The 18361-nt window shown below is 43.3% G+C and overlaps 4 protein-coding genes across 4 annotated transcripts; 2 read left to right on the top strand and 2 right to left on the bottom strand.

Annotated features, from left to right (window-relative positions):
- Positions 1-501: 501 nt before the first annotated feature.
- Positions 502-10203, top strand: MYCFIDRAFT_179625 (uncharacterized protein; the record flags this gene model as incomplete). Its single annotated transcript, XM_007933671.1, has 22 exons — positions 502-512; positions 7622-7717; positions 7766-7938; positions 7964-8020; positions 8057-8074; positions 8102-8152; positions 8213-8364; positions 8398-8416; positions 8447-8555; positions 8600-8620; positions 8664-8864; positions 8909-9007; positions 9047-9072; positions 9103-9145; positions 9172-9323; positions 9352-9385; positions 9414-9427; positions 9461-9638; positions 9667-9769; positions 9801-9823; positions 9859-10132; positions 10165-10203. 22 exons carry the CDS (start codon positions 502-504, stop codon positions 10201-10203), a joined length of 1893 nt encoding a protein of 630 aa, XP_007931862.1.
- On the bottom strand, positions 9882-12014 carry MYCFIDRAFT_158085 (uncharacterized protein; the record flags this gene model as incomplete). The annotated part of the gene is made up of 3 exons (XM_007933672.1): positions 9882-10176; positions 10232-11707; positions 11763-12014. The coding sequence occupies 3 exons, from the start codon at positions 12012-12014 to the stop codon at positions 10117-10119; spliced, it is 1788 nt and encodes a 595-aa protein (XP_007931863.1). The 3' UTR covers positions 9882-10116.
- Positions 12015-12462: 448 nt separating this feature from the next.
- MYCFIDRAFT_79397 (uncharacterized protein) lies at positions 12463-14657 on the bottom strand (the record flags this gene model as incomplete). Its single annotated transcript, XM_007933673.1, has 8 exons — positions 12463-12883; positions 12956-13057; positions 13118-13332; positions 13386-13449; positions 13515-13683; positions 13752-13898; positions 13953-14204; positions 14267-14657. The coding sequence occupies 8 exons, from the start codon at positions 14655-14657 to the stop codon at positions 12463-12465; spliced, it is 1761 nt and encodes a 586-aa protein (XP_007931864.1).
- A 52-nt stretch (positions 14658-14709) lies between these two features.
- Positions 14710-15145, top strand: MYCFIDRAFT_179627 (uncharacterized protein; the record flags this gene model as incomplete). The annotated part of the gene is made up of 5 exons (XM_007933674.1): positions 14710-14721; positions 14768-14831; positions 14864-14962; positions 14994-15049; positions 15128-15145. 5 exons carry the CDS (start codon positions 14710-14712, stop codon positions 15143-15145), a joined length of 249 nt encoding a protein of 82 aa, XP_007931865.1.
- Positions 15146-18361: the final 3216 nt, after the last annotated feature.

Below are 18361 nucleotides of genomic sequence, written 5' to 3' on the forward strand. Positions count from 1 at the left end.
TTATATTATACTATTAGTTACTATAGTAATCGTATAGTATACTTGTGGTAAAACTAATATAGTCTCTAGTTCTAAGTAGGAAACTATATAGTTTAAAGAAACTAAACCGGAACAAGAGAGCTAGTTTGCCGCTAAGAAACTAAACTATATACGTTCTATAGTTCGTAAAGCGAACTACTTCGGGGTCTAGGAGGTATTAGATTCTTATAATATAGTTAGCTCGCTTAGAGAAACTAGTAAGGTTTAAAGTAACGTTTTTAAACGGTTTAGATACCTGCGTTTTATACCTATAGAGCCGCTTCTAGTATATTCTATCTATTACGTTAGTTAATCCCCTACGGTATATACTAATATATAGACGTTATACGGACGTAGCTACTTTAAAAAACACTACTATACTGCTGCTTCGTCTAATAGTAGACAAAGCAGATTGTGCCTATATTAAGTTAAAAAGCTGCTGCTCGGGCAGGGGACGCTACTACACGGGTGTTGGACGAGGGTATGTGTCTAGCGTGCGAGACCTAGTCGCTAGGCTGTAGCTCGGGGAAGTGGTTAGGGATAGAAGTCCATTTTAAGATCCAACAACTCTATTACATCGGTAGTGAACTGTTATTTTTCCGGATGCGAGTACAAATACATAGCTCTTCTTACGATCGCCAGCTTTTAATAGTTAGTATATAATACTAGGGCTTATGTAGCTCGAAGAGCCATACGAGAAGCCTAAGGCGACGAGTAGCTAAAGTCTTATCTAGACGCCTATAGTAGGCCTAATCTAAAACGCGTATAGTAAGTTATATCTAAAACGCTAATACTAAAAAGTAATATTAATCCGGAACGCATTATAGATATTAGAAAGCACTATTTAGAAACGCTTATAGCGAGCACTATTAGGAACGCTTATAGCAAGATAGTCTTAAATATCTATAGTAACTACTTCCGGAATATGCCTATAGTAATTACTATCCGGAATACCTATAGCGAGTACTATTCGAAATATCTATAGTAAGTAGTTCTTTCCGAGTTAGAACGCTTATAGTAAGTACTACCTATAAGGCGTATAGTAAGTACTACCTATAAGGCGGATACTAAGTCTAATCTAAAACGCCTATAGTAATTTTAATCTAAAACACTTATAGGGATTCTTATTTAGAACGCTTATAATACTAAGTACTATTCGGAACGCGTATAGTAAGTCTAATCCGGAGCGCTAATAGTTAGTACTACTATCTATAACGCCTATACTAAGTTTTATTTAGAACGCGCTATATAGTAATTCTAATCCGAAACGCTTATACTAAGTCTTATCCGGAACGCGTATAGTAAGTACTATCCGGAACGCGTATAGTAGGTCTAATTCGGAACGGTAATAGTAAGTACTATTACGAACGCTTATAGTAAGTAGTACTTTCTAAAATACCTATAGTAAGTACTATTTAGAATACTTATAGCAAGTTATATCCGAAACGCTTATAGTAAATACTACTAAAAACGCCTATAGCGAGTAGTAATATTCGAAACGCCTATAGCGGTAACTATCTAAGATATCTATAGCGAGTAGTACTATCCGGAACGCGTAGAACAAGCCTTATTTTAAACGCTTAGTATAGTTAGTTCTATATAAACCGGAACGCGTATAGCAAGTCTAATCCGAAACGCTTATAGGTATTCGAACTGCTTATAGCGAGCGCTAAGTACCCTATATAACGCCTACTACGAGTACCTTATAAAACGCCTATAGCGAGTACTCTATAGAATACCTATAGCGAGTAGTACTATCCGGAACGCGTAGGATAAGCCTTATTTTAAACGCTTAGTATAGTTAGTCCTATATAGGCCGGAACGCGTATAGCAAGTCTAATTTAAAACGCTTATAGAAAGTCTTATCCGGAATATATATAGTAAGTCTAAGTCTAATCCGAAACTAAATACTTATATTAGGTACTACCCGGAAGGCCTAAAGCGAGTAGTACTATCCGGAACGCTTATAGCAAATACTATCTAAAACGCCTATAGCTAAATAGTATTCGAACTATTTATAGCAAGTACCCTATATAACGCCTACTACGAGTGCCCTAAAAAACGCCTATAGCGAGCCGGAATGCGCCTATAGTAATTGCTATCCGGAATACCTATAGCGAGTACTATTCGAAATATCTATAGTAAGTAGTTCTTTCCGAGTCGGAACACTTATAGCAAGTACTGCCTACAAGGCGTATAGTAAGTCTAATTCAAAACGCTTATAGCAACTTTAATCGAAAACAACTATAGGAATTCTAATTTGGAACGCTTATAATACTAAGTACTATTCGGAACGCGTATAGTAAGTCTAATCCGGAGCGCTAACAGTTAGTACTACTATCTATAACGCCTATACTAAGTTTTATTTAGAACGCGCTATATAGTAACTCTAATACGGATCGCCTATACTAAGTCTTATCCGGAACGCGTATAGTAAGTACTATCCGAAACGCGTATAGTAAGTCTAAAATAGAACGCTAATAGTAAGTACTACTAAGAACGCCTATAGCAAGTAGTACTTTCTAAAATACCTATAGTAAGTACTATTTAGAATACTTATAGCAAGTTATATCTGAAACGCCTATAGTAAATGCTACTAAAAACGCTTATAGCGAGTAGTATTATTCGAAACGCTTATAGCGGTAACTATCCGAGATATCTATAGCGAGTAGCACTATCCGGAACGCCCACAGCAAATACTATCTAAAACGCCTATAGGCTATAGTAAACAGCATTCGAACTATCTATAGCGAGTACCCTATATAACGCCTACTCTAAGTACCCTATAAAACGCCTATAGCGAGTACTCTATAGAATACCTATAGCGAGTAGTACTATCCGGAACGCGTAGGACAAGCTAACTACTATCTATAACGCCTATAGAAAGTCTGATTTAGAACGTTTATAATAGTAACTTAGTAAGTACTATTCGGAACGCGTATAGCAAGTCTAATCCGGAGCGCTAATAGTTAGTACTATTAGCAAGTGCGCTATATAGCAATTCTAATCCGAAACGCCTATACTAAGTCTTATCCGAAACGCGTAGAGTAGATACTATCCGGAACGCGTATAGTAAGTCTAATTCGGAACGCTAATAGCAGGTACTACTAAGAACGCCTATAGCAAGCAGGACTATCTAAAATACCTATAGTAAGTGCTATTTAGAATACCTATAGTAAGTGCTATTTAGAATACCTATAGCAAGTTATATCCGAAACACCTATAGAAAATACCACTAAAGACGCCTATAGCGAGTACTCTATAGAATACCTATAGCGAGTAGTACTATATAGAACGCGTAGGACAAGCCTTATTTTAAACGCTTAGTATAGTTAGTCCGATATAAACCGGAAGGCGTATACTATACGCAAGTCTAATCCGAAACGCTTATAGAAAGTCTTATCCGGAATGTATAAAGTAAGACTAAGTCTAATCCGAAACTAAATACTTATACTAAGCACTATCCGGAAGGCCTATAGCGAGTAGTACTATCCGGAACGCTTATAGCAAATACTATCTAAAACGCCTATAGTTAAATAGCATTCGAACTATTTATAGCGAATACCCTATAGGGCCTATATAACGCCTACTACGAGTACTCTATAGAATATCTATAGCGAGTAGTACTATCCGGAACGCGTAGGATAAGCTAACTATCATCTATAACGCCTATAATAGGTCTAATTTAGAACGCTTACAATACTAAGTACTATTAAGAAGGCGTATAGTAAGTCTAATCCGGAGCGCTACCTGTTAGTACTACTATCTATAACGCCTATACTAAGTTTTATTTAGAACGCGCTATATAGTAATTCTAATCCGAAACGCTTATACTAAGTCTTATCCGGAACGCGTAGAGTAAGTACTATCCGGAACGCGTATAGTAGGTCTAATTTAGAACGGTAATAGTAAGTACTATTACGAACGCTTATAGTAAGTAGTACTTTCTAAAATACCTATAGTAAGTACTATTTATAATACTTAGAGCAAGTTATATCCGAAACGCTTATAGTGAATACTACTAAAAACGCCTATAGCGAGTAGTAATACTCGAAACGCCTATAGCGGTAACTATCTAAGATATCTATAGCGAGTAGTACTATCCGGAACGCGTAGGACAAGCCTTATTTTAAACGCTTAGTATAGTTAGTCCGATATAAACCGGAAGGCGTATACTATACGCAAGTCTAATCCGAAACGCTTATAGAAAGTCTTATCCGGAATATATAAAGTAAGTCGAAGTCCAATCTAAGACTAAGTACTTATACTAAGTACTACCCGGAAGGCCTATAGCGAGTAGTACTATCCGGAACGCTTATAGCAAATACTATCTAAAACGCCTATAGCAAACAGCATTCGAACTACTTAGAGCGAGTAGCCTGTATAGCACCTACTACGAGTACCTTATAAAACGCCTATAGCGAGCACTCTATATAATACGGTATATCTATAGCAGTAGTACTATCCGGAACGCGTAGGACAGGCCTTATTTTAAACGCTTAGTATAGTTAGTTCTATATAAACCGGTACGCGTATAGCAAGTCTAATCCGAAACGCTTATAGAAAGTCTTATCTGAAATATATAGAGCAAGTCTAACTATCTAAGTCTAATCCGAAACTAAATACTTATATTAAGTACTATCCGGAAGGCTTATAGCGAGTAGTACTATCCGGATTGCGTATAGTAAGTCCAATCCGGAGCGCTAATAGCAAGTACTATTAAGAACGCTTATAGCAAGTAGTACTATTAAATTACCTATAGTAAGTACTATTTAGAATACTTATAGCAAGTTATATCCGAAACGCTTATAGTAAATACTACTAAACCCGATTATAGCGAGTAGTAATATTCGAAACGCTTATAGCGGCAACCGTCTAAGATATCTATAGCGAGTAGTACTATCCGGAATGCCTATAGCAAATACTATCTAAAACGCCTATAGTTTAATAGTATTCGAACTATTTATAGCGAGTACCCTATATAACGCCTACTACGAGTACCTTATAAAACGCCTATAGCGAGTACTCTATAGGATACCTATAGCGAGTAGTACTATCCGGAACGCGTAGGATAAGCCTTATTTTAAACGCTTAGTATATTTAGGCCTATATAAACCGGAACGCGTATAGCGGGTCTAATCTAAAATACCTCTATTTAAAACGCGCTATATAGCAATTCTAATCCGAAATGCCTATACTAAGTCTTATCCGAAACGCGTAGAGTAAGACTATCCGGAACGCTAATAGCAAGTACTACTAAGAACGCTTATAGCAAGTAGGACTATCTAAAGTACCTATAGCAAGTGCTATTTAGAATACGTATAGCAAGTCTAATCCAAAAGTTGAACCGAAACGCCTATAGCAAATACTACTAAAAGCGCTTATAGCGAGTAGTAATATTCGAAACGCTTGTAGCGGTAACTATATCATCCGAGATATCTATAGCAAGTAGTACTATCCGGAACGCTTATAGCAAACACTATCTAAAACGCCTATAGCAAACAGTATTTTAACTACCTATAGCGAGTACCCTATATAACGCCTGCTACGAGTACCTTAGAGAACGCCTATAGCGAGCACTCTATAGAATACCTATAGCAAGTAGTACTGTCCGGAACGCGTAGGACAAGCCTTATTTTAAACGCTTAGTATAGTTAGTCCGATATAAACCGGAACGCGTATAGCAAGTCTAATCCGAAGTACTGCTAAGAACGCTTATAGCAAGTAGTACTATCTAAAATACCTATAGTAAGTACTGTTTAGAATACTAATAGCAAGTTATATGAACTTATATCGGAAGCGCTTATAGTAAATACTACTAGCGAGTAGTAACATTCGAAACGCTTATAGCGGTAACTATTTAAGATATCTATAGCGAGCAGTACTATCCGGATCGCCTATAGTAAAGACTATCTAAAACGCCTAAAGCTAAACAGTATTCGAACTACCTATAGCGAGTACCCTATATAACGCCTACTACGAGTACTCTATAAATATAGGAATTTCAATTTAGAACACTTATAATCCTAAGTACTATTTGGAACGTATATAGTAAGTCTAATCCGGAGCGCTAACAGTTAGTACTACTATCTATAGCGCCTATACTAAGTTTTATTTAAAACGCGCTATATAGTAATTCTAATCCGGAACGCTTCTACTAAGTCTAATCCGGAACGCGTAGCGTAAGCACTATCCGGAACGTATATAGCAAGTCTAATTCGCAACGCTAATAGCAAGTACTATTAAAATTTAAGCACGCTTATAGCAAGCGGTACTACCTAAAGTGCCTATAGTAAGTACTATTTAGAATACTTATAGCAAGAAGTACTATATTATATCCGAAACGCTTATAGTAAATACTATTTCAAACGCCTATAGGAAATAGTATTCGAACTACCTATAGTAAGTACCCTATATAACGCCTACTACGAGTATCCTATAGGGCGCCTATAGCGAGTGCTCTATAGAATATCTATAGCGAGTAGTACTATCCGGAACGCGTAGGACAAGCCTTATTTTATACGCTTAGTACAGTATAAACCGGAAGGCGTATAGCAAGTCTAATCCGAAACGCTTATAGAACGTCTTATCCGGAATGTATAAAGTAAGTCTAAGTCTAATCCGAAACTAAATAATTATACGAAGTACTATCTAGAAGGCCTATAGCGAGTAGTACTATCCGGAACGCTTATAGCAAATACTATCTAAAACGCCTATAGTTAAATAGCATTCGAACTATCTATAGCGAGTACCCTATATAACGCCTATAGCGAGTACTCTATAGAATATCTATAGCGAGTAGTACTATCCGGAACGCGTAGGATAAGCTAACTATTATCTATAACGCCTATAATAGGTCTAATTCAGAACGCTTATAATACTAAGTACTATTTAGAACGCGTATAGTAAGTCTAATAACTCTAATCCGGAGCGCTAATAGTTAGTACTACTATCTATAACGCCTATACTAAGTTTTATTTAGAACGCACTATATAGCAATTCTAATCCGAAACGCTTATACTAAGTCTTATCCGGAACGCGTATAGTAAGTCTAATTCGGAACGCAAATAGCAAGTACTATTAAGAACGCTTATAGCAAGTAGTACTATCTAAAATACCTATAGTAAGTCCTATTTAGAATACTTATAGCAAGTCTAATCCGAAACGCTTATAGTAAATACTACTAAAAACGCTTATAGCGAGTAGTAATATTCGAAACGCTTATAGCGGTAACTGTCCGAGATAGCTATAGCGAGTAGTCCTACTATCCGAAACGCTTATAGCAAATACTATCTAAAACGCCTATAGTTAAATAGGATTCGAACTATTTATAGCGAGTACCTTATCTAACGCCTACTATAAGTACCTTATAAAACGCCTATAGCGAGTAGTACTATCCGGAACGCGTAGGATAAGCCTTTCGAGCCTACCGCTCCGAGCAAATGCCGCCGGATTAGGCGTAAACGATACCGCCTCGAGTAAAAAACGCCGCCGGATTAGGCGTAAACGACGGAGACGGCCTCGGAAACACTGCTATCGCGGCGCCGGAGCGTTATAGTCGATCCTACGACTCCTACGCCTTCCGGACCGCGCGAGAATCGAGAAATTTTGAAGTTCCTCGCCGCCGACCAATCAGAGTCGGCTTTTCGGTCGTTTTGAGCCGCACTAAGCCTAAAGGGGCCCCAACTTTTGTTGAGTTGTCATATTATAGAGATAGACAATATTATAGACAACCTAACCTCTACAGTCAACATCGTGAACTACACAACAAGAACAATATGCGGCCTACACTTATCACCTTCGCTGCTACTATCGCCTTCGCATTGAACGTATGGGCAACAACATCTGGAAGTCAATGTCTTTGCCGAGATATGGGCCACTGCGGAAACCAAGGAGCTTATGGATGTATACAAATTGAAGGTCCAAACTGTGTCGTTCCGACTAGTGGTCAAGCTTGTCAAAGAGAATGCGCCGGTTTCAAGCATCGCTACCACAAGTATCAGTAAGTAGCGTAGCGTATTTGCGAATTGTCGAACAGTTCTTAACATCTTGATAGGTCATCGGATCCACAGTGCGTTTGTAGCGATGATGATGCTAGAAGCTGCGCTTAGTGCTGTTCTGCTCTTCTCAATAAGTGCAAGTCCGAAGGCGCCTAGAGTGCAAGTTGATAATGCGGTATACGGGCTGTGACCAGGCTTGCGATACAAGAAGCCGCTGTATAGCGCTTCTGTTCGGAATTCGAATTCAGCTAAGCAGTGCATCGTCAAGATTTCGAACATTATTCAAAGGGGAGGAGAAGCAGGATTCGCAATTTTGTCTCCGGTCGGCATCCTGTATGTATTTTCGGTCTTTCTGTATAGCATTGCCAAGCCAATGTAGCAAGTCGCTTTCCCTTGTCGTGACAGGCTATGCAGTTTTCCGGACTCAGCTGAATTTCACGATCCATTTTTGGGCTTTCAAACCCCTGAAAGCTTGACTGCGATTGGCAAGAAACAGCTGTGGCTTGCTTTCGAAATTGGCCGATCCTCTTGGCCATGGTGATCCTCAAATATGAGGCAGAGTCGATGTGCCTGGGCCATAGGCGCTGTGACGAGCGAGGCAGGTCATTGTCCTCTGAACATCTGAACTGTGCTGTATAAACACAGCGTCACTCTTTCCGGCAGCTTCGAAGCGCGCGAGACTGCCATGTTTCGATTCTTTACTCTCGTTTTGGTGTTGGTGTTCGACTCGAAGGCGCAGGCGCAGGCGCAGGGCGTCGAGAAACGCCAGGATTCACAGCTTGATCGTCTGGGTTTTTGCTATGGCGATGGAGCCATTTGCAGCATCGGAAACGACCTATACAGCCAGTGAGTCCATCCATCGATAGAGAGTTAGCATTGAGATGAATAAGCATTTCGTTCAGATGCAACGCGTACGACAATGACATCGACAAGCTAAATCCGTGGTACAAATGCTTGTGTACGAATGGTTATGTCGCAGTCAACGAAGCGTAAGCATTCGGCTACCTATTGCAACTCGACGAATCGAGCCAAATGTCGTCGCCAGATGTTACTGGTGTCAGCTAGCATATGACCTCGACGCCAGTTATCCCGGAAATGGAAACAAGGAAGGCTGCTCGAGTGCGAGCGTGAGTATTGCACCGATGCCTTCGAGCGTTCTCAAAGCTGGGTCTTCTTTCAATGCGACGTATACCGGCCCGCCGCCTCCAGGCCATGCGACTGCCACTCCTGCACATTCGACTGCATCCGTCACAGGCTCGGGTAGGTCGTCGCTGATTACCACGACCGACGCGACGGCGAGCACCGGTGGAGTCGCAAGCACATGTTTTGCAAGCTCGACGGCGGTTGAAACTTTCGGCGGAGGCTCTGTGCCGACGGCATTTCAGACAACTGCAGCGCCATCGGCGACCGTGACTGATGCGCCTGCGACAACCAGCACACAGAACTCTGGTGGAGTAGCTGCGAGGTGCAGGCCGGTCGCACTTCTGTTGCTTCTGCTGCAGTGTTTGTGCGCATGCTTGTGGTGTCCATTCGTTATCAACCCTTACAGCTCTTTGCCCATCCGTCTCTTTCTGTGTACTTCATCAGAGCGACCATGCGTTGGTGTAGAAACTCGGCGCGGTGGAGTCTTGTTGCGATGTCGATGAAGGAGGGTGAAATTGAGAACGCGAGTTCATCCTACAGAATATGGACAGCGCCAAGACCATGAGCTCCCGCGTGCTTACAGTAGGGTAAATCTTGGCGACAGTGAGGTTACCGATATTCCAAGTTTTCGGATTGAAGTCCTCTGATGAATATGAGAATGCGTACATGATATACCGACATCTCATGGGCTTTGAAGAGAGCATGGATCTGGAAAATTTGCACTGAGTGTCGTTTCCATACAATCACCTCGCTATCACATCACGTGCCCGTTCTTCGCGCCCCAGGCGAAGGAAAGCAACATTCACTCACCCAAAGCCCAGGTCATTGCTCGTCACACACCCGGCCACCGTGATAATGGCATAAGCCGTACGTCCAGCTATCATGGGAGTTTCATACTGCTCTCCTCTTCTCTGGCGCCAACGACGAGATTTGATGCTTCTATATCCAGGCGCATTTACAGCTTGGCTTCTGTCTTGCCCTTCGTTGGCGGTGCCATATCGAGCCAGGAGAAGTCCTGTGTAAAGTCAGTATCACGGGGTAAAATTCAAGACAAGTGTATTCGGACTTACCATGGGCAGATCGGCTTGAGGATCGATGATGACGTTCACCACGACTGGAACGTTCGCTTTGAAACCCGTCTCCGTGGCAGCGACGAGCTCTTCAGGCGTTCGAGCCAAGATCCCAATACCACCCGCCATCTCCGCAATCTTCTGGTAATCAGTCTGATATCCGAGAGACCACGCCGTGAGTCCAGCTCCACCCGTCGTCGTCCCCTCGACTGTGTTCTTTCGCCTCTCGTTCCATGCCTCGCTCGAATTCGTATCGCCTCGGTATAAGCCGCTGTTGTTCATGATGAAGATGAGCACATCCATCTGGTACCTAGCCATGGTTTCCACTTCCATACCGGAGAAACCAAACGCACTGTCTCCCTCGATGGCGACAACTTTCTTCCTGCCCGAAGCTCCAGCCTTGCCTTCGCCGGTCATGTTGTAGGCAGCATGTGCCGCAATGCAGTAACCCAAGCCCACGCCCATGGTTGCATAAGTCCCAGCATCTAGACGAATCCGAGGATGTTCCATTGTGAAGATCGATCGCGAGATATCCATGGCGTTTGCACCTTCGGAAACATACACGATATCGCCATCCGCAGGATTTGATAAGCTGTTGAGAGTCTTCTTGATCACGCCGAATGCCTTCTCGAACGGCATTGGCACCTTGTTTGATGAAGCTTTCTTTGCAGCCTTCTCTTCGTTCCTGGACTTGGCGGCTTGCAATTTGCGATAGAAGTCGGTAGATTTGCCTTCCCATCGCCAGCTGCCGAGTGCGTTCGTGATTTGCTCTACAACAAGACCAACATCGCCAACCATGCTCAGTGTCGGATGACCCCCATTCTGGCCAAGCTCATCTGCTGTAATATCGACCTGGATGACTTTTGCATTTGCATTCCACTTAGGTGCCAGACCGAATGAGAGGATCCAGTTGAGTTTGGCACCGAGCACGAGGACGACGTCCGCTTCTTTCAGTGCTGCTGATCGTGCCGCGGAGAAGTTGTTGGGACTCGAGTCCGGAATTACACCTTTACCCATCGGTGTAGGCACAAATGGGATACCGGTCCTGTCGACTAATGCATTGATAGGCCCTTCAGCACGAGCATATGCAGCCCCTTTACCGATAACCACAAGTGGTGCTTTCGCAGTTTTGATAGCGCTCACAACTTCACGGATCTTAAAATCCGGTGCCACTGAGAGAGGAACTTGATCAAGCAGAGGCAGCTTATTCCTCTCGACATCGAAAGTTCCGAGAATCAGATTAGCCGGAAGATCGATGAACGAAGGACCAGGTCGTCCGAAGAGAGCCGCTCTGTAGCCATCCTTGATGAATCTTGGTATTGCGTCGGGAGTTGGAGGACGACCTGCGAACTTTGCGTGAGGTCGCATGATTGGGATTGCATCGATTTCTTGGAAAGCTGCTTTGCCGGCATTGTGTGTCTCGCTTGCTCCTGAGAGCACAAGTAATGGCCAACTATTGGCAGCTGCATGTGGTACCTACTGAGCATCAGCATTCACTACTGCTCTGCCTACTGTCGAGTGCATTGCATACCCCGGCAAAGACATGTAGCATTCCTGGTCCGCCAACTGATATGCATACGCCGGGCTTGCCGGTCAGGTAGCCATAGGCCGTGGCAGCATATACAGCAGCCTGCTCATTTCGGAAACTTATGAAGCGTATGCCAAGGTACAGGCCTTCTTGAGCGATATCTGTCACAGGAAGTCCAGGAGTTCCAAAGATTATCTTCACGCCGAGATCATGTAGCGACTGAGCAACGATCTTGGCTCCATATGTGTCTGGCATTTCGACAGATCTGTGCAGAGATGATGATATTGAACAGCAAGAGGTTGTTGACAGCTCCGCGCCTTACAGTGGTACCAAAGGTCCACCCGCCATGCATTGGCGGGGCCCCACAGAACCCGAGGTCACCGTGAAGGCTGCATGATACAGTAGCAACTGGAGAAAGCAAGCGGAGACATTACCGAATTTCGGAGCGGTAGCGAGCGAGCGAGCGAGAGCGGAAAAAGAAGCAGGCATCTCGTGCCGCGCCAAGGCGAGACGGGCTTTATTCACTCACGCGATGCAAGCAATGTGGGAACGGCATCCATCGCCGTGTTCCTCACTCCGTATGCTAGATTGAACGACACCTGCAAATGTGGGACTACTAGAGTCACGCAATGGAAAGAATTGCAAGCAAATTTCCGCATTCGAGGCATTTCTAACATTGCCGATTCGGAAAACAAATCAACTACTACGATATCAACTTCTCAACCAGCTTCCTCAGATCCGGTTTCGAGATTTTCCCGCTCGCAGTCTGTGGCCACTGATCCGGCGCCTTACCATCTCGTAGCCAGAAGAAGTATCGCGGCGCCTTGAACCTCGCAAGTTTCTCCCTCACGAAAGCTCGAAGCTCATCGTCACTGGGCTTCGTTGCACCCTCTCGAAGCTCCACGAACGCTCCCAGCTCCTCGCCATATTTCTCGTCTGGGACGCCGACGATTGACACTTGAGCGATGGCTTCGTGTTCCACAATCCTGTCTTCGATCTCCATGGGAGCAATGTTCTCGCCTCCACGAATGATCAGGTCCTTGATGCGGCCGGAGATGATGAAATAGCCTTCGGGATCTAGATAGCCTTCGTCACCCGTATGCATCCACTTTCTGAGTACAGTCCTGTGTAGATGTCAGTCTTCGATTTTCAGGAGAGAGATGTTGCAATTGCTTGCGATTTCAAATCTTACTTACCCATCGCCAAGTCCTCCCACTCCGCCTGGCTCCAAGTCTTCGACATGGTACCGCAGCGTTTCTTCAGTCTTAGCCTTGTTACCGATATACTCTGCCATTTGCCTGAGCACAACATCAGATCAGAAATTTCGCGCGCATAATGACCAGTTGGAAAAAACTTACCCGTAGCCGCTCGCCACAATTTCGCCCTTCTCTCCCCATGGCACGACCTTGCCTGTGTTCGGTTCCACGATCTTCGCAACGAAGTTGGGGAATAGTCTGCCAGCTGTCTTGATACGCTTTTCGTAGGGATCGGTTTCGTGCATCATAGTAACAAACGAGCTCAGTTCTGTCATGCCCCAGCATGTGTATAGTCGTGGTACTGGGAACCTCGTGACCTATAGACATCGCTGTCAGTGGTTTGGTGCAATCAGAAGATCTAATCACGTACGATTCGCTTCAGCAATTCTGGTGGCATCGCTGCTCCAGCAATAATGCCAAATCTGATAGTAGATCTGTGCAAGATTAGCATGTCTTGAGAATAGGGTAGAGCATATCGAAGTGGCTTTGGAAAGCATACCGATCGACTGATTCGAATTCTTTCAATTCCATCTCAGTCACAAACATAGTGGGCACACCGTAAATAGCTGTACATCTATACTCCTGGATGCATTGCAGAGCCTTTCTTGAGTTGAAGATCTCGCTAGGTAAGACGAGCGCTGAGCCAGCCACCGTGCTTGAGCTGATACCTGTTTAATTGCATCATTGACTGTCATTCCCACGAACTCAACTTGGTGCAATGCAAATTTTCACTTACCAACAATCATGCCGAAGGAATGGAAAAGCGGCACGGGAAGACAAACACGATCCTCATCGGTCATCCGTACCTGTTGCCAGAGATACCGACCACAATTCATGATGTTGTAATGAGAGAGCGAAACAGACTTGGGGAGCCCGGTGCTACCTGTAATTTACGTCAGCATACCGTTGAATGCAACAAGACTTTCAGATTTCATACCCGACGTGAACTGCACGTTGACCATGTCGTGAGGTGAAACTGAGACCTCGGGTAACTCTTCAGGCAGATCTTGAGAGATGTACTCCTCGTACCAAGCACTTCGTTCGAGAGGCTCGACTATACGATACTTTTGCTCGATGTCTTCCATAATGACTAATCTCACAATCGAAGGCACTTCCTTGGCAAGCTTTGGTAGAACCTTTGTATTATCGTAGAAGGCGAATCCCGGCGAAGCGACCATCATCTTCGGTTCTGCCATTTGAGGTCAACATATCTGACAAAAATCCTGTCGAGATCAACCAAGAAGTACTTACGAACGTTCTTTAAAAGCGCGAGCATTTCTGATTCGGCGTAGGCATAGTTCAACAGGACTAGAGCTGCTCCGAGATATGTGCAAGCAAAGAAGGTTTCGAAATACTCGAATCTGCTTCCTAGCGAAATTGCCACAAGGTCGCCTTTGCCAATGCCATCTTTGGCCATTGCGCGAGCAAGCTGCATGCTGCGCTCCCGGAGCTGTTTGAAAGTGATAATTCGTCCTTTCTGTGGATGCGAAATTACAGCTGGGCGATGTCCGCGCACTTCAGCATGATGATCGAGAAGCTCGCTGAATGTCATAGTGAGAGGGACGGGTGTTGCTGGCCCGTACACGATTGATGGTGGCCGGTCATCTTCGACTGTGCTGGGTACTGCGTCGACTGATGCCATGTTGACTGTCGAATTGTTCTGGGCGGGAACTGCTGTCGTAAAGAAGTCACATATGAGTCCAAGAGTGAGCCAGCAATACTAGGTCTTCTGTGTATCGTCCGCGCTTGTAGAGACTCGGTTACGTTAAGGCTCAGAGATGGCTGATAAAGCGGCAAGAAATGGTCTGCCCAAAGCGTAGGCCTTACTGGAGATTGATGATCCGGAAGAGCTCAAGTCGTCGATAGATCATAGCCGGCAGTCCAGGTCGTTGGCGTTCATTCACTCAGTCGGGATGTCTCAGATCCACTGGGCTATCAGGACGGACCGTTTCCTCCGAGTTGTTCATCGCAAGCGCAGACCGAGTGACGCGCGGGAATAGACGGATTTCGCCACGCCTTTTGATGCCGCTCCAGGTGCCGCTCTAGCCCCTAATGTAGACTAGGGCGGCCTAATAAGGAAGTGAACAGTGCGCGTGCACGTGTTACCTTCAGCTGCCGCTCCAGCGCTAGAGCGGCCGCTCCAGTGCCGGATTAGGTCGCTAAGTAAGTAAATATAGCTTAGTATAGTAGAATTAGCCGCAGGTACTAACTTCGGGCTTCTAGCCTCCTACGCGTCGCGTCGACTATTACTATAAAATAGATTAGTATATTAGTTGCTAGCAATAATGTCTTACGAGAATAGCTTCTTAAGACCCTCGTTAGTCGCCTTTATAGCTATTTCCTAGTCTCTAACCCCTATACCGACTCTATAACTACCGAGCGCTATTTAGCCGCCTAGTAATAATATTAACTTTAGCTATTTCTATAGACCTTCTAATAGCTAGCTTATCTATAATAAGCGTAGTAAACTAGTCGCTCTATCGACTAAGCGACAGACGATAATACCTTAACCTATTACTTAGTATCTTACCGCTCTTTAAGGTAAGATACCTCTACTAAATACGCTATAGCTACTTAACCGTAAGGCGAGTAAATCCGCTCGAAGGAAGGCGAGGTTAGAGGCTTAGTTAGAAGCCGATTAAGTAGCTATTAGTATAATCGATAAAGAGGCGCTATAAGCGAGTTAGCCTATAGGCTCTGCTAGTTGTTACGGATCTAATTAGTTAGAGTCCTTATATAATCTTAGAGCGACGCTAAGACTAGTAGGCTAAGCTGTCGCTCTATCTTACTAGGAGCGATAGGAGCGGTCGAGAGCGATAGCGTCGCTTACGTCGCTTACGACTATAGACAAGATATCTCCTTTGTATTTAGGAACGCCGGAATGCCCTTATAGCTCGAGGCGTTTAACTTATGTTACCTACTTACTAATTGGAATTACCTTTGTACTAATTATTCTGTCTCTACCTCCCGCTTATATTAGCCTCTCTAAAGAAGCCTCGGCTTGTACGTAATAAGAAGTTACTTAACGATCTGTCGCGAGTAACCGTAACACTTTAAACGCCCTTAGGATAAGTACCTTATTATAAGTCGGAAGGGGAACTCCCGCCCCTAGCGAGATAGGCAGTACTCGACGTACTACCTCTAGTGCTAGTAATACACTAGGAACCTATACCGGAAACGATTCTCTTAAGATCGGAAAGCTAGACTTTTATTACGGCGACCGAGACAAGTTCGATACCTAGGTTAGCTAGATAGATATGTATTTCATATTTAACTAGGTTTAAGATAACTTAAAGCTAGTCTTCGTAACGACGTTTATGCGAGGTAGGGCTTAGCATTAGGTTAAACTATTTCTTAGGACCTATCTAGATAGTAACGGGACCGACAATTCGGATAGAATCTTCGTAAGCTACGAAAATCTTAAGCGTACGATAAAGAAGGTCTTTAGATCTTCTAACGAAGTTGCTACCGCAGTTAGGGTTATCTAATACTTAACTTAGAAGGGGTTATATACCGATTACGCCGCTAAATTTTAGGAATACGCCTAACTTATAGATTAGGACGACGAAGCTCTTATAACAATGTATCGGCGAGGTCTTAAGGATAACGTTAAAGATAAGCTTATACGCGACGGTAGAAAAATAGATAATATAGGAACATTAGTTAAGGTTACGATCGATCTCGACGATAGGCTCTACGAACGAGCTTTAGAACGACGTTACGATTCTAAGACTTCTAGAAAAGCTAGTTATACTCCTAGATACGATAATAGACGAAACTATAGTACCTACGATAAACTAAAGGGGAACAACTACTATAGTACGCAACTAATAGAGCTAGACGCTATCTAGAAGGGTCGAGCAATTAAAGGAAGAAAAGGCAAGAGTTCGCCTAAGAAAGCAGGAAGATTAACTTACTATACGTATAGTAAGGAAGGCTATATAGCACGGAACTACCGCGGCAAGAATATAGTGCGACGCGAATAGTTTAATATAATATAACGAAAGGACTTAGGTAGAGAAGGCTACCGAATAGTAGTAGAGCTATACTCTATTAATAACGCGCCGAGGACCTACGTAGAGGTCGTAAAGAAAGAGCTACGACAAATCTATATAATAGCACGACGATAAGAACCTATATATAGAACCCTTTACTAGAGATTCTATTACGACGACTAATGCTAAATTTATTATTCTACTAAAGTAGAAGCAGGATTCTTCCCTTAGATTAGGCGACTCGTACGAGAAGATACGAAATCCTAGTTAGAAGAAGAAACGATTAATAAATCTTACTTAGATACCGACGATAAAGAAAACCGAGATCCGGAAGCTTTATTCCCTCCTAGGGAGGAGTTAGGAGCTATCCTAGAAGTACCGGAGTCCCCTTAGCAAGAGGAGGAACAGCAAGAAGATTTAGAAGGAAGTCTAGATACCGAGGAAGAAACTACGAATAAAGAAAGTAAAGACGAATTCGGGATTAACGACGATACGATCCTTACGTTTACAATAGATATACCTATAGCAGCGCGAACAATCGCCTTATATCTAGTACGCAAATACGAGGAAATGTTTCTAAAGGTTAATAGACAACGGAAGGTCGATCCTATCTAATTTAATTATTTCTAGATAATCTTACGGGCAAAATTCTAGAATTACCCCTAGATACCTATAGACTATACGTACTATAACTTTATTACGGAGCGAGTACCGATAGGAAGTATAATTACGCCCTACGGATACGTCCTACCCGACGAAAGGACGATTATTACTTAAGATATACGTTAGACGGTCTAGCGATTAAATTAGCAATACCGAAAGGCTATAGCAGCGCAGGGACGGGATATATATAACGATACCCTCGAGGAAAAATTATATACCGAAGAAGCACGAACGGCAGGACTACGGATCCGTAACTAGTTAGAACAACGTTAGGCTACTAATTAGTCGGGAAACGGACTAACTCTCTAGATTAGAGCGTTCTAAGAGAGTTCCTTAATACCGAAAGCGCTTAAGCATTAATAGCAGTCTTCCGTATAAAAGTTATCGTTAACGGGTATCCGACGAGTATATTAATAGATTCCGGAGCGAGCGGGAACTTTGCCTCCGAATTATTCGTTAAAAGCCGAGGGATCGTAACCCGAAGCAGAAGAGAAGGAGCGTATAAACTTATAGCAGTAGATAGGTTACCGCTACCTAGTATAGAACGAGCAACGATACCGTTACTACTAGCTATCTAATAGCACTACGAGGAGATTGTCTTAGAAAATACTACTATAGCTAGTTATAATATTATATTAGGCACACAAAAGTTAAGAAAGTATAGTGCGCCAGATACATTGCCTAATCG

Source organism: Pseudocercospora fijiensis (genome assembly GCF_000340215.1).
Source record: "Pseudocercospora fijiensis CIRAD86 unplaced genomic scaffold MYCFIscaffold_10, whole genome shotgun sequence".
In the NCBI taxonomy this organism is placed as follows: Eukaryota; Fungi; Ascomycota; class Dothideomycetes; order Mycosphaerellales; family Mycosphaerellaceae; genus Pseudocercospora; species Pseudocercospora fijiensis.